Source organism: Argopecten irradians, chromosome 12, assembly GCF_041381155.1.
Source record: "Argopecten irradians isolate NY chromosome 12, Ai_NY, whole genome shotgun sequence".
NCBI classification, from domain to species: Eukaryota; Metazoa; Mollusca; class Bivalvia; order Pectinida; family Pectinidae; genus Argopecten; species Argopecten irradians.
Window position 1 is genome coordinate 10,107,143 of NC_091145.1, and position 15,658 is coordinate 10,122,800.

General features: G+C 34.3%; 1 protein-coding gene across 7 annotated transcripts in view; it reads right to left on the reverse strand.

Moving 5' to 3' along the window:
- The window catches only part of LOC138335940 (dynein axonemal heavy chain 3-like), a 120,058-nt gene that overhangs the window by 50,588 nt on the left and 53,812 nt on the right, over positions 1-15,658 (reverse strand). For all 7 annotated transcript variants that reach the window (XM_069285145.1, XM_069285143.1, XM_069285142.1 and 4 more), the window contains 19 exons: positions 15,332-15,471; positions 14,826-14,916; positions 14,484-14,551; positions 13,969-14,197; positions 13,438-13,590; positions 12,848-12,986; positions 12,047-12,245; positions 11,544-11,652; positions 11,078-11,197; positions 10,140-10,592; positions 9,594-9,758; positions 8,789-8,923; positions 7,831-7,918; positions 7,305-7,435; positions 6,937-7,037; positions 6,444-6,558; positions 3,352-3,485; positions 2,639-2,899; positions 318-335 (listed from right to left, as the gene is read on the reverse strand). In XM_069285145.1, the coding sequence (XP_069141246.1) occupies positions 318-335; positions 2,639-2,899; positions 3,352-3,485; positions 6,444-6,558; positions 6,937-7,037; positions 7,305-7,435; positions 7,831-7,918; positions 8,789-8,923; positions 9,594-9,758; positions 10,140-10,592; positions 11,078-11,197; positions 11,544-11,652; positions 12,047-12,245; positions 12,848-12,986; positions 13,438-13,590; positions 13,969-14,197; positions 14,484-14,551; positions 14,826-14,916; positions 15,332-15,471 (2,849 nt within the window). The remainder of the gene's footprint in view (positions 1-317; positions 336-2,638; positions 2,900-3,351; positions 3,486-6,443; positions 6,559-6,936; positions 7,038-7,304; positions 7,436-7,830; positions 7,919-8,788; positions 8,924-9,593; positions 9,759-10,139; positions 10,593-11,077; positions 11,198-11,543; positions 11,653-12,046; positions 12,246-12,847; positions 12,987-13,437; positions 13,591-13,968; positions 14,198-14,483; positions 14,552-14,825; positions 14,917-15,331; positions 15,472-15,658) is intronic.

The window sequence follows — 15,658 nt, forward strand, 5'->3', positions numbered from 1 at the left end:
AATTTAATTTCAACAACTTTGAACAGTGATTAAGTCATGCTATTGTAATAATTGCAGCTTGAATCGAGTGCTGATACATGCAATTAGGAATTTTATTTCAACATTGTTTCTGGAACAAGACATTGAAACAAAATAACTGCTAAATTATATATGTTTACAGTGGCTATTTAAATTAAGTAATCAATTATGATAGGAATAAATGTGGGCAAAAGAATTATTGCCGATCAATCTTTGCCAAAATAAAATCTTTGCCTGTTGTCGTGGTCACCGAGATATATATAAACCTACACCACAGGGACTTGTGCCCTTCCACTTACCGTGTTATATGGCCAAGCCTGAATAGTTAAAGTGTGTACAAATAAAATATTGCAAGATCCTGTGCTTTTAATAAACCCAAACAACCTGAATGTTTAATTACCAGTGAATCTACATTTTTTTTTGTTGTGATGAAGAAATTAAGAAATTAAGAAACTTGGTGATATGAAATTCTGTATTCGCATATTACAGAGTTATCTACCTTTGTAGGTAGGTATTGATTGTGCCGTCATGTTTTTGTGAGCATAACATCATATATTTTCAGGGAAAACATGTAATTTTCGCTCACAAATGATAACATCACAATTGAACCTACCTGCAAAGGCAGATAACTCTGTAATGAGCAAAGAAAAAAATACAAGTGGTTTTTGCTTATAGATCAATTGACATCTGTGGTCAATGTTTTTTAAATATCCTAAAAAAATTACAATTCAATCAAAAGAATGAGCCATTTTGTGTTTTCCTGAAATATCAATTTCAGATGGACATGTACATCATATGAACTTGGCTAGATTACTTGAAAAAATTACAATGGCAGTATACTGATCTATGGCCCAATTAAAATCAAGAAATATTCAGAAAATATAGAAATTCTTAATAAATTTCATATCCAAATAAACCAAATTTAAAGTTAAGAACTCAGGAATTTAAGCCAAATGAAGGCACATTTTAGCTATCATCATAAGAGGGGGTCATTGCAGTCATTCACCAATTAGCATATGCACAAAGTATCCAATCAGATTACTAAATTAATTGAAGTTATGACTTATAAAAATTCATTTTTATTCTACTTGAAAGGTCAACTATCATTCACTTCAAGTTAGGAGTACCGAGGTATATATCAGATATGTTTCTGTTAATATGGTGTTATATCGCTCTTCTAGAATTTAAAATAATGACCTCTGGCTGAGCCCTCGATCATTATTTATTCTACTTAGGCAATATAACACCATATAGACCTCAACAAAGGTCCATAATTGATATATATGTTATCTGAAAAGTAAACTTAACAGTATACCTCCCCACCATATGCACATTACTGTGTATGTAATAACAAAATAGACATTACTTCAATATTCAACCAATCTCCATCTATTATACATCCATAGACATTAATTCATCATTCAACCAATCTCCATCTATTATACATCCATAGACATTAATTCATCATTCAACCAATCTCCATCTATTTTAGATAAGGATATAATATACAAATAAAGCGTAAGGCTGAAGTGAATATATACATACCATTGAATAAATACATAATAAGGCTACGTAAAGTGATTATATATATATAAACCATAAAATAAATACATAATAAGGCTACGTAAAGTGATTATATATATATATAAACCATAAAATAAATACATAATAAGCATTATAAGCTTAAATACACCAATAAGCAAGCTTCAGTGTTGAATCAAGAAATATGTCAAGGTCCAAGACTAAAGTGCCACTCCAAAGGAGTTTTAGGAGATAAGTTTTAGGTTCAAACTTCCATCCATTATGAAGATACGTGCAACATTCATAATATGTTGAGAATTAACCATAAGAACAAAATCATGTTTTAGATTTCTGAAAGTGTTGCATCGTCACAATATTCGGTTAGCAACATTCTTAAATGGAGGGTTATGAAGTTTGTTCAAATATGTGGCCTTGACCTTCACCTAAGTTTGCTTTTTGGATAGAGTAAGACTGGTTTTGAAAATCTCTTTTATTAACAAATTTAATAAATGGAATTGAGATAATTTCTTTAAATCTATTTTCTTTAAAACTGGAGTGGTCATTTTAGATTGGTCTTGATGACAACATCTATTTTCTTGGACTTTAAATCTCCAACACTAATATTGATAGCGACTATTTACATGGATAATATAACACCTGTCATTACAGAATGATTCTATCACTTTGGTGACAGAATTTTCCTTAAAACTGAAAAGCATTTCCCTTTTCTTTTGAATTTCAGGCTCCTGAGATATAAGGATTCAAAAGCTGTTATTTACCTCTATGAATAATTGGCTTTTACTCATTCACCTCTAAAATTTCATAATGGACTGTTCTAGTTCTTGATTTAGAAGAGTCTAAATGTGTATTCATGTGAATCCTTCTGCCATTTTGTAACAGATTATTGATACCTAAAAATAAGTCTCCTATTTTCTCCTATGTTGAACTTTTCCTAAAAATAAAATCATATTCTAAACCCTCAATATATATAGTATATATAAAGCAACATTTTTAGCTATACTTTCCCAGCATATGTACTGTAAGCTAAGTGAGTACTTAACCAAAGCATCTTAACCTACAAACAAGGGAGACAACTCACTTTGGATATTTGCTGACCGTCCCTCCAGCCTCGGCGTCACATAATGTTCGGAAGAATTCGTCAAATTTGATACGCGAGTTTGCGTCCAAAGCGCCCCCTATAGACCAGACGACGGAGAAAAAGAAATAGCTGATTAACATATTGGTACGTTCTTCGATGATCTTTTGGTCGTTCATCGATATGGGTTTCTCCTTCGCCTCCTCCTCTTCATCGTCATCATCCATAATCTCATCATCTTCCTCCTCCTCTGCCCCAATGGCCCTGGCGAAATCAGAATGAATATTTACAATAATACAGGCTAATAAAGGTTGTTTTTGGGCTTTCTTCAGGGAATTCAATTTTATTTTGATATTAAGAAGCACTTTTAGTTAATGATGAGGCCGAATTCTATCAAGCAAATTTTTTGTCTGACAAAAAAGTGGCACTCAATGGCAAATTAGCTTTTAAGTTTTAATCTTAGTTGGAAATAAATCTGTGGGAGACAGAAGTGATAAAATCATCATCAAAGTATGAATTTGAAGGAAATACTGAATTATCATTTATCAATTAATTAAAACTGCACTAACCAAATTAAGGCAGCAAGGATAAACAAATAGATAGGCCCTGATTTCTTAAACAAACAGCAGACTTTAAGTCATTTTTTAGTTAGGTTATGTAGTGAAGTGACTTTTGTTTTGAGAAATTTGGGCCAGACTAGATTAGTTTTGACTTACTTGACGTCGTTCATGAGACAGCCGTACAGTCGGAGCAGACACATGGTGAGGTGGAGAGGGTGACATGTGAGCAGAGACTTACAGTACTTGGTGACAAACATCACGCACGGGGGCAACAGCCAATCAAACAGCATCTGTAAAATAATGGGGTAATACTGACTTCAACTCAGTCAAATGAGAAATACAACATACATGAGACACGGGGCAACGTCCAATCAAATATAATCTGTAAAACAACAGCCAATCAAAAAGCATCTGTAAAATAAAGGGGTAATACTGACTTCAACTCTGTCAAATGAGAAATACAACATACATGAGACACGGGGCAACGTCCAATCAAATATAATCTGTAACACAACAGCCAATCAAACAGCATCTGTAAAATAAAGGGGTAATACTGACTTCAACTCAGTCAAATGAGAAATACAACATACATGAGACACGGGGCAACGTCCAATCAAATATAATCTGTAACACAACAGCCCATCAAACAGCATCTGTAAAATAAAGGGGTAATACTGACTTCAACTCAGTCAAATGAGAAATACAACATACATGAGACACGGGGCAACGTCCAATCAAATATAATCTGTAACACAACAGCCCATCAAACAGCATCTGTAAAATAAAGGGGTAATACTGACTTCAACTCAGTCAAATGAGAAATACAACATACATGAGACACGGGGCAACGTCCAATCAAATAATCTGTAAAACAACAGCCAATCAAAAAGCATCTGTAAAATAACAAGGTAATACTAATAAAATACCTGTGGTTCATTGGATTTAATGCAGAGAAAATAGGATAATAAGCTATTTTGATCAATAAAGCCAATAATTAGTAGTGTAATTTAACAGCAAAAAAACAGACTTTATCCATGTCCCCTTCCCCTCCAGCAGAGCGTCAATATCCAGTGTATATCGGAGTGTCTTGTACCCTGAGTATATCCACCAACTATATGCAACCATGCCTCAAAATATGATATCATAATACTGTTACCTCTGTTACCTGTTACCTCTTCTTAGACACCGTTGTTAGCTGGTTCCAGCTAGTTGTGGCGCGTTTTGTTCATTTACTAAATATAGTTGTCCGGTTGTGCCATATAAAAACTGGTAAAACTTGCATGGTACTGAATTCCAGTGAGTGTTCAGTCGGTTTTTAAACAAGTTCAGAGTAGGGGCTTCTACTACGAAGTTGGGAAGGGAGTTCCACGAATCTACCACTCGCCGACTAAATATACTTTGTGTGACTTTAGTCCTGCTCTGTTTCTCAAAGAGTTTTAAACTATTACCTCTAGTATTAGCTGAAGACGTTGTAAATAGCTTATCTTTATCTAGTTTATCTATACCATTCAGAATTTTATAGACTTCGATCACATCGTTCCTTTTACGTCTATATTCTAAGGTGGGAAGTCCCAACTTTTTAAGTCTTGAATGGTATGGTAAATTTTCAATAGAGTGAACTCTTTTAGTGGCTCTACGTTGGAACGTTTGTATTTGACCCAATAAGCGTTTAAAAAATTGAAGCAGCTCAGGGAGCGCTTAATGGAAACAAATTTGAACTAGCCATTCATAAAATTATTCTACAACTAAAGCCATAAATTTATTTGCAAAAGAAATCAGTAAGAAAAGTTTTCATATTTTCAGGCTGCATTTAATTCACAGTAGGTGAAATTGAAGCCTAAAAAGGGGGAGGGGAGCTTATAGGGATGGGGGCGCTTATTGGGTAAAATACGGTATATCTCCAGGAACTGAAAAGCAACAAACTTTAATTTTGTGATACATTATTATTACAAAAGATTCTCCAAATACAGAGGATTCCGCTTATTTGCATAGGTCATTTTCCAGAAGAAAATATGCAAATAACCGGAGTATTCGAATAGGCGGAGATGACATTTTGCACCTCCGTTTGACCCCACACATATGTATGTGAAGAGGCAAATAAATAGGTAAATTATTTACACTTAAAACGAACAACAAGTAATTATTTTCGAAGTTGTAAATCGATTTTAATTGTTTAATAACAAAAAATATTCCAATATTTGATTCTTGTTTACGTTAGATCGACACGTGAATTTTTGAGAAACAGCTAAACGATCGATATCAAATGCAATTAGATTCTACTAAACAGGATTGGATTTGTGTCTACAATTCTGAATCTAAATAATAAACAAATTTACGTACATTTGCCTGGCAAAATGAACTTACGATCGTGATTAAACTTCAAAGTGCCGATCAACTAGTAGTGTTGTTTTTACACATGTACTGTATGTGTAAATGAATTCGAAAATGGCGGCAGGTGATGAAGCCATGCGTTCACTCGACCTAAATGTGTTTTAAGAATTCTCCCTGTATTGTTGATCTATACGGCGAATAGCTTGATAACATTTCAGAAATTAATGCATATTCAAGTAGCAATGAAACAACGTAGCAAGTATCTTTTGTATCCTAAGCTTACATACTGTACGAAACTTGCGGTAGTCATTGCACACCGACTTTGCATGCTTTTATGTCTCGTTCAACGAGACGCTTGTTACGCACGTGTCTGTCGTAGTCAACAAGACTCTGGTTGAACGAGACTAATAATGAATGGCGATTGTTGTAAGGAAGCATGGTTTCTCCAACCGATCGCGAACTAAGGTACGTTACGTTAATAAATAAACATATTTGAAAGTGCAAATGCTTTAATTAGATGTTTGAGTCAGTGAATATACTAAAGTTATGATCAACCGCTGCTGATGTAAATCGTAACAGCGTCGAATACCTTTGCAGATTCATGCATAAAATAACAAGCAATACTATAACGTTAATCTGTTACCAGGATGATTTCTAGTAAAAGCGAAGTATCTTGAAACATATATCGGCGAATTTCGCTAAAAATATATTGCAAAATTGAAAAATATTCGATTTTATTTTTAGAATTTCCCAAATATTTTATTCAAATAACCGGAGGTCATGTAAAAGTCTATGCAAATACACAGAGTTGAAAAACAAAGATAAAGAAGGAAAAAATCGGGACCGCAAAATTTTATGCAAATAACCGAAATATTCGAATAACCGTTATTTGATTATGTGGAGTCCTCTGTACTTACATTTATAATTTCCCGCTGTTCAGCATTAAGGTTGTCCGGGAGGTCATTCTCCATCCAGGACTGGACAAAGGGCTTCCAGGTTAGCTGTAGGGGGTCCATATAGATCATACCACATCTGGAAAGATTAAGGTCAGGAAAAATCATCAAAAAAGCAAGAAAATATCACCTGTACATGTAGTTTTTCAGACCATTAAATTTTTGTGAGATGTTTGAGTAATCATGCATTAGGGATCTTGCGATAATTCTCTTATGAAAATTCCTGCATTTTTTCAAAATTTCGATTTTCACATTTTGCTTCTATATTTCTCCTCTTCATTATATACTTTTGTTACAGCATACATTAACAAGTTTGAGTTTATATATTTGATGTCATTGACATAACTGTGTCATGTGATCTATTGTCCGTGTCATGTGATCTGTTGTTTGTGTCATGTGATCTGTTTTCTGTGTCATGTGATCTGCTATCTATGTCACATGATCCATTATGCCGTACCTGCTGACCGTGGCCGGAGAAGCCTGCTCCAGATCCTGTGGCTCAAAGATCATGTTCTGTTTGTTGCTCATCTGTATAATTTCTCCACTCATAAGACACAACTGTAAATACAACATATGTAATTATTTCTGACTAAAGTTAATAACATTTATAATAAAATAAAGCTTTAAATGTTTTTACCCATTCACCATCTCTGAAGATCCAAAAAAAAAGCCCAGTGTAATTATAACAAATGATTAGCAAATGTCAACTTCTTTACTAAAATACAAGATAAGGGAATGAATTTATTACAAGCAATAAATAATAAAGTATTAATCTTTCCAAACGATGCTTTCTCCAGTCTTAAATTTACAGCGAATCCCACCAACCTTTTTGTTATCATCAAGTACAGTGTTCATATTTTCGATCCACACAGCGTCGACTGGTCCATCAAACACGATCCACTTCCTATAGTCTGAGGTGCTGGAAGCATGCTCACGGAACGTATTAGCTAACACACCTATCAAAAACAATGTAATTCCTTGAAAATACAATGTTCTGAAGGTTGCAAGACCATAAAGCTTTGTTTTTGGAAGAGACATCTTGATGAATGTTCCGTCACTTTCTGCAGATATTGTGGTCATGGACTAAATGTTATGCATGTAAAATCTAAGCAAGCAAAATTGACAAGCTTGGGTGGTTTGTGTTGTATTTGATATAATGTTGTAGTGGATTATAAAACCTAAAAAACCTAAAAAAAAAAAACCTTTCTAACTTACTGACAGCGTTTGCCAAATACAACATGTAGACCTATGTCTCAAACCCTACCAAGAGGCAGAAGGCTAGTGGTAGAATGTCATATACTATAACCGCACATTTTTTGTGTCTATATTTTCACCTACAATATGTACTTACCATCAAACCATTCATGAGATACAGGATCAAATCGTCCATATAGCTGACCCATCGTTATGGCCTTTGGGTTAATAATTCGGTATTGGACCTGAAAATGAGTATTTTTAAAATAAAATCATAGTGCAAGGATTACACTGTGGCCAATATTTCTCAGGTCAGACTGAAATTTTAGCTGAAGATATCTGAAGACAATTTCTCTCATCACTCAATCCTAATGTTAACACACTATTGAACATCAGTAAGATTGCTTTTTACCATTGATGCTACGTTCAGTCCACCATATATAAGGTGAAAGTTATATGTGAACCTTCCAGCGAAAAAGGTAAATTTTTAAAAATGTTCTGTTACAGTATTATGAGGGAGAAATAATTGATTTAGTAAAATATTCTTTATGAAATATTTTTTCCTAAACCATATTTACAGAGTTATTCTTAATTTGGTCATGATATTATCACTATCCCATGACTATTGGTGAAAAATGTTATAGAAAAAATTTATTGAATTTTTAACCCATCAAAATAATTGGCTACACAGTAAAATAGAAGTGAAATAATAACTCAATCACCCTTGAAGACACATTTAGACTCTTCTAAATCAAAGACTAGACCAGTCCATTATGAAATTTTGGGGGTGCATGTGTTATATAATCAGCATTACCATCTAATGATGGTTACAAAGCTATGTATTATACAACGTATGAAGACAACAAGAAACATTTAAGGTATCCTGTCACTAAGTTTCATTTCAAAACAAGTTTTTGAATATAACTTTTTGCAGATTTAACAATTGAATTAAAATTTCTATCAATATAGATGATGTAGAAAGCAATTCGCGGAGATAAACTTTCGTGAATTTACTTGGATCACGAAATTTGCAAAAGTAAGTAGCATGTGAATAAAAAATCGGTTTACAGTATTATCCTACGATGGCAGATTTACGATAAACAAAGGTAACATACACTGTGTTCCTCCATCTTGCCGCTCTTACTGAGGTCACCGAGCGTGGCAGCCAGGGCCTTGAACGCGTTTGTCTTGCCACCAAGAGGATCTCCAACGATCATCAAACCATGTCTCACAAGAATCATGTCATATATCTGCAATTGTTAAAGGGGAAACATATGCTTTTAATTTTCTCATAAAGATTTTTTTTTTAATTCAAATAAGACACAAACCATCTAAATTAAAATGACACAACCTTGCAATTTTAAATTATCTTACACAGTAAAAAAAGTAAGTTGTGCAAAATAATAATACTCAATAAATACAAATTGGTTTTGAGAATGGAAACATATGCATCATCTTTTTTATTAAAAGGAAGAGGACCAATAACATCCCCTTGCCATACACCCAAGAGTGTTGAAAAGACAATATTTACTTCTGACCTTTGTGACAATATAAAAACAACATGATTACAATATGATTATCTTAAAAATACATAAATAGTAATAGCCTTTTTTTGATCCCATGCCAAGGTAAAGTTTTATGAACATCCATGAAATTTCCTATGCATAGTTTATAAGTAAAGGACTTAACTGGGCCAATTTGATGACACACGATTTCATATAAAAGATGATATAAGTACATTTATATAATTGAACTTTTGGGATAATTGAGTCTTTAACAAAGGCACTAGAGAGTCTTCAAACTCTATTTATAGTAACAGTGTCCCTATTTCAACACCAAAAGTGGAATTTGGAACAAGTGATGAAAGTTGTATGCAACTGCACAAAAAATAACAAATGTAACCTATAAAATTTGTCTTACCTGAATAATTTTATCTAGATACCAGGGGACGGCCTGTAGTTTACATTTCTTCAGGTTCTGTATGAGGGCCTCCTGTAGATCTCCGTAGTCCATGGCCGGGAGCTCAATCCCCGGGAACAAGTCAGAGATGATTCCCTCAAATAGCGGAATGTCCTGGGACAAAAACTGAAAACGAAACAACATTTTGATAATGGTAGACATTTCATTAACAGCTATTTGGAATATTGTGAATTGGGACCTTCTGCTCTCTAAAACGTAAATTAAAAGTTTTAATTATATAGACTTCATACTAGTTTGTTTGCTTTTTATTTCCTGCTTATGACAGCGAAATTTATCATTCACATTTATAAAATTCTATTTACTGGTACCTTTTTCGCTAATGCTAAATAATCTGAAGAAGCTAACGACAAACGTCAATCCATATTTGTCACAGAATATGATAATGACCTTGATCAAGGTCAAAATTAATACATAGAGCCTATGCATTCCGGAGTGAAAACTCTTTCAAACAAAAATCATATTTTTTTCTGATATCATGAAACATACCTTGGGAAGATTAATATCATTGATTGACTTCAGCACCAAAACGTCCTCTCGCTGCTCCGGGTATTTCAGTTTCAAACTTCCTGCCGCCGTCAACACAGACTTGACGGCACGCATACCGTAGTCATAGTGATGTTGTGATGACAACAGTTCAGAACAAAGTCTATATGTGGCCACAATTTTCGTAGACATGCTACGCGCATCTACGAATCCCATCGAATACAGTGATATTTCTGCAATCATGGCATAGTCCGGCACCATCATGGCCACAGTACGAAACAATACCTTCAAATTGTCTGGTAGCTCTGCACGTCCTGCGTACCCAGGGTTCATAGTAATAAATATTGTACACGTAGGGTCGAGAGAAATGTTTGTACCCTCAAACATGAACATTTTCACCTGTTCAGCGATAGCTCTCTGTATTGTCTGGACTTGTTGGGCAATCACAGATAACACCTGTAATGAACAAGTAAATCGACACTTTGACCTTCATAGACATATATTGTCATAGCAACCTTGACCTATAAGACATATTACAGGAAAATGCCAAATTCAAAGACGCCAAAACTTAACTACTGTGCACCAACTTTCTTTCACAACTGCTAAATTTCGTGTTTTCCATTTCAAAACATTTTCGCGGAAATTAAGTTTCGTGGATTTAAAATTGAATGAAGATATCTTCGAATTTAGCTGTGCAAGAATGGTAAAATATCAATTTGTGGAGATAAACGTGAATTTCCTTTATCGAGAAATTTGCAAAAATGAATCGCACATGAAAGAAAGTTGGTTTAAAGTACCCTATTTTGATACAAAAACGCAGAAATCCTGACGCCAAACTATCCTAATTGAAAGTGCATGTTAAGACATGTTGAAAAGCTATTGTCAGATTTATATGGATATTTCTTATACAAATGATATTTAAGAGTAAAACAATACATTACCTCCAATTCAATTCTGTTGAATTCATCAAAACATGCCCAGGCCCCAGATTGGGCCAGGCCCTTGAAGAACTTTCCCATGGCCTTGTAGTCAAGTCCGTCGGAACAGTTAAATACAACACACTGAAACCACAAACACATCAAATCAAATATACGCTGTACAGTAAAACCTGTCTTAGTGACCACCTCTGTATAATGACCACCTGCGTAATAAGGCCACTTTTTGGGCTACAAATATGAAGCTTTACAGCCTTTTGAACTGTGTATAAAGACCAGTAACTATTAAGTTATTTTCTTTATGATCCTATGATGGTTCATATAGTTTATTAGACAAGTTTTACTGTATTATTATTTATTTAGATATTATCTTTATTACAATAAGAGTAAGAGTTTTCAATAGAATTTAAACAAAGGAATCTAGATAGCAAAAACTTTCAAGGATGATTTAAGGATAAACAATGTTAAATACCTGTTTAGCGACGGCCTTGGCGAGATCTTTGGACGTCTCTGTTTTACCAGTTCCAGCAGGTCCCTCGGGAGCTCCGCCCAGATTTAACAGTAAAGCCCCCATCAAGGTTCTGTAAAATTTATACACAGTGCCATATTGAAAGGAGATCTAGCTTTCTGAGCAGTTTTTTGAAACATAGAGCATTTCAAACAACCATAATGATTTGAAGTTGAAAAAATTTATGTAATTTTACAGGGCAAAGAACATGCTTTGTTATATTTGGATGAAAGTCAGAACTCACACAGAAAAAAACCCAATAATCACATCCTTATAACCAATCAATTCTGACTTATTTGCAGGAAATGAGGTTGAACTCTAAGTCCTCAAGTCACCACAGTACCTTCATATTAAGTCAAAATGTTTTCAAAATTATATAGGAACATCTATAAATCTAACGTGAATTTTCAAATGAAAACTGAATTCCTTTAAGGACTTCTTATTCAAAGGAATTTTAATGTACATACCTGTAGCACCTGTCTGTGAGTGGTGTTATGACTAGACGTCCAGTGTTACCCAGGTACTCGTAAGCGTAGGCGACCGTTGTCGTGATCATTTTAACCATCACCGAGTCGTCCTCAAAGTAGTATCGGAGCTGACTGATCCAGGAGAAATCCACTGGGCTACTCATCTCTAACTTGGCCAGGTTGGCTATCACGTCTCGTGCTGGGGAAGAAAATATCTTTATGTAAACCAACTTATTTTCAAATGCGATTAAATTTTCACATAAATGTGGGCGATTAGCTATCACAAAACTATCGAGTATCAACTATAAGTACGGTAACTGTAAACTTTGACATTAAATCGCAGTGAAAATGTTGAAAGGAAAGCATGAAATTATGTTGTCATGAAAAATAGTTTATTTATATTTAGTCAACTATTTAATTTGCTCCAAAGTAACATATGGCCAATTAAGTAAAAATAATTACTAACATTTCAAAGCTTAATACATGCAGTCAATTGAGCACAAACAATTCTAAATTGGCATCAAATAATATTTTGATAATTGGGTTCCTTGACGAAAATTTCTTAGAAGGAACTTTTAATTTGTAAAAATTTTCCAATTTGCTCATATTAATATGCAGAAGCTTTAGTTTCAATATCTAGATGAGGAAATGTCACAATTTAAACCAACACTATACACCCCACGTGACAAAAGATTGTGTTTTGCTGGTAGTTCATTTCAGTAAGATTGCACTATAAAAGTGAATGCTTTATCACATTATCACAAGGACATCAATATACAGTAAAACAAACCAACAACTGACCATGTACATCTATGACGATGAGAGCCTCCAGTGTGATCCTGGCCATCTTGGTGAGGGAGCCTCTAACCATCTGTACAACCTCGTCAATCTGTTTGTTACTCTTAGCCAGGTAAGGACCCAAGTAGTTACTGTTGATAGCCTGCAAACAGGTGTAAAATTATTCTCTTCATTAAAATGTGGAATTTGAAGACAGTATAACAGATAGTACAGTTACAAATCAGCAATTTGCAAAATGAAAAGTGCATGTAAAACATTTGAGTTACCTGCCATTAACATGAATGACCTTCATTTACCTGTATGAACTTGACATTTACCTGAGTGACTTTGACATTAACCAGAATGGCCTTGGCTATCTGTATGACCTTGACATTTACCTGTGTGACCTTGACATTAACCTGAATGGCTATCTGTATGACCTTGACATTTACCTGTGTGACCTTGACATTAACCTGAATGGCTATCTGTATGACCTTGACATTTACCTGTGTGACCTAAACATTAACCTGAATGGCTATCTGTATGACCTTGACATTAACCTGTGTGACCTAAACATTAACCTGAATGGCTATCTGTATGACCTTGACATTTACCTGTGTGACCTCTGAGGTCCAGTGGATCTGACTGGCAGCCAGTACTACCTGCCCTGGCCACTGTAACACCCACTCTTTACGGGGAACATTAGGATAGGCCTTTACAGCCTTGATTGACACCTCCCTCAGACTCAGTTTCATCACATCCTCAACCTAGACAACGTTGTTATGGAAACAGATAATCAGTTGTATTTAATTGAAGATGATCTAAAATTAGCAATAGCTAACTGTGATTTTACTTTATATATAGTCTTTATTTGAATACAAAAGAAATTCTTCCAAAAAAAAAAAATTGAAATATTCAAAAAGATTGACAGTGCTCCATAGTACAATTATGGACTTTTGGTAAGGTAGACATAAGGTTTAATTAACCTAAAAGAAAAATAAGTACTAACGACAATTAACAATCCTTTATATTATTTCATATTACTGTTCAAAAGAAATGCATCAACAATATACCTGTATAATGAAATTATTTATCTAAAACTTATACTTAAATGTTTTTGTGTAAATGATATTCTTATTCTGTACCTGTAACAGCCAACGCTCGACGAGGCCACAGGCCTCTGCTGGAACAATGGTCTTGGAGAACTGGACAATCTCCTTCTCTGCTGACTCCATGGCCAGGATGACCTTGTCTGGGTCAAAGCTGAGCTGGGCGATACCTTCAAAGCATTTCTTGAGATGAGGCTGAACTCGTAATGGATCCTTTGTTTCTGACAGAATTTCCAGCAGTTCATCGTTAGACAGGAAGAAAAATCTGGAAACAACATTCGAGTGTCAGCATTGAAAAGGAAAATATTTGAATGAGTAAACTGTCAGCATTAAAAAGGAAAATATTTGAATGAGTAAACTATCACAGAATATTTGCATGACGTCACAGGATATTTACAGAGCTTGTTTTTTTTTTATCTTAGAATTCTGCCACAGTTGATGTGATGCAAGCAAAGCAAAATTTTCCATATAATCAACAATTATCTTTTAAAAGTTATCACCTATCCTTGACAATATATTTTGAAATCTGTACTGAACAGCACAACACAAACCTTGGGAAGAAGAGTCTCTTTTTCTCCAGGTAATCATTGAGTCCTTTCTGGATATCATCCAGCATAGCCTGTCAATAACCAAGACAACCATCATTTGAAAATTATGCATTCCTTTTTCAATGATGGAGAATTGAAAATCAAACCAATTGTATAAAATATATTGTGTTTTCAAACGTAATTTTTCTGTAAGATATCAGTGATTATACACACAAGCTACTTTAAGATGGCCAAAAGCATTTCCTATATATGTATATATATTGTTTTGAAGGTCAAATGTTTCATAATTTGGTCCTAAACTAGAGAATCGAATTCACACTTTCACAAAAGACAGAGTAAGGTTACCTCAGACTTCTGTAGTTTTTCCAGCATCTGGTCTTGTGAGCAAACCACTTGAGCCTTAGTGTTTAACACTGCGTGCTCCATAATAGTTTTCCTGAAAAAAAACCACCAAGATGTTTATCAAATCTTTCCAAAAATTTAGATTATCAATACATTTTGTATCATAAATTTAGGTAAATAGGTCACCTGATCAGGTCCCAGGATCATGTAAAAGTCAAACATCTTAAATCCTCTTAAGTTTTGACATAGCCAATCGGAGACAATGTTATAACAAATTACATAATTTTTGATTGGTTAAACAGAAATTTTAATCTATAGTTCGATTCATTATGATGGAAGTCAAAACGATATACTACTAATTTATCATGCAAGCTACGAGACGAAGTTAAATATATTGCCCTAAGTAAAATGGTTGACCTAAAATGTTAAATTGGTTATGTGTTTAAGTTTAATGAATTGCTTAACCTAAATAACCTAATTACATTGATCATGTGACAGCAGTGACTTACCAGTGCCCGTCGACCTCCTCAAAAAGCTTGCCCTCTACTGGGATCTGGTTTCTGATGTCCTGCGAGCCAAAAATAGGCTCCAAGTACAGCCATGCGGCCTGTACCTTCAACCAGGAATCTAGAATGTCTTTCATGCGATGCTGTAAATAAAAGGAAGCTATAGTACCATAAGATAAATATAATCACTTAATAGACCTGCTTATACACTGAATTTATAATTTTGTATCATTATGTTTTCATAAAATTTACAACAACTGCATTTTTTTTTAACATTTTTAACCTCACAAAAATATATGCTTTCTTGGTATCAAAAATTTGATACATTTT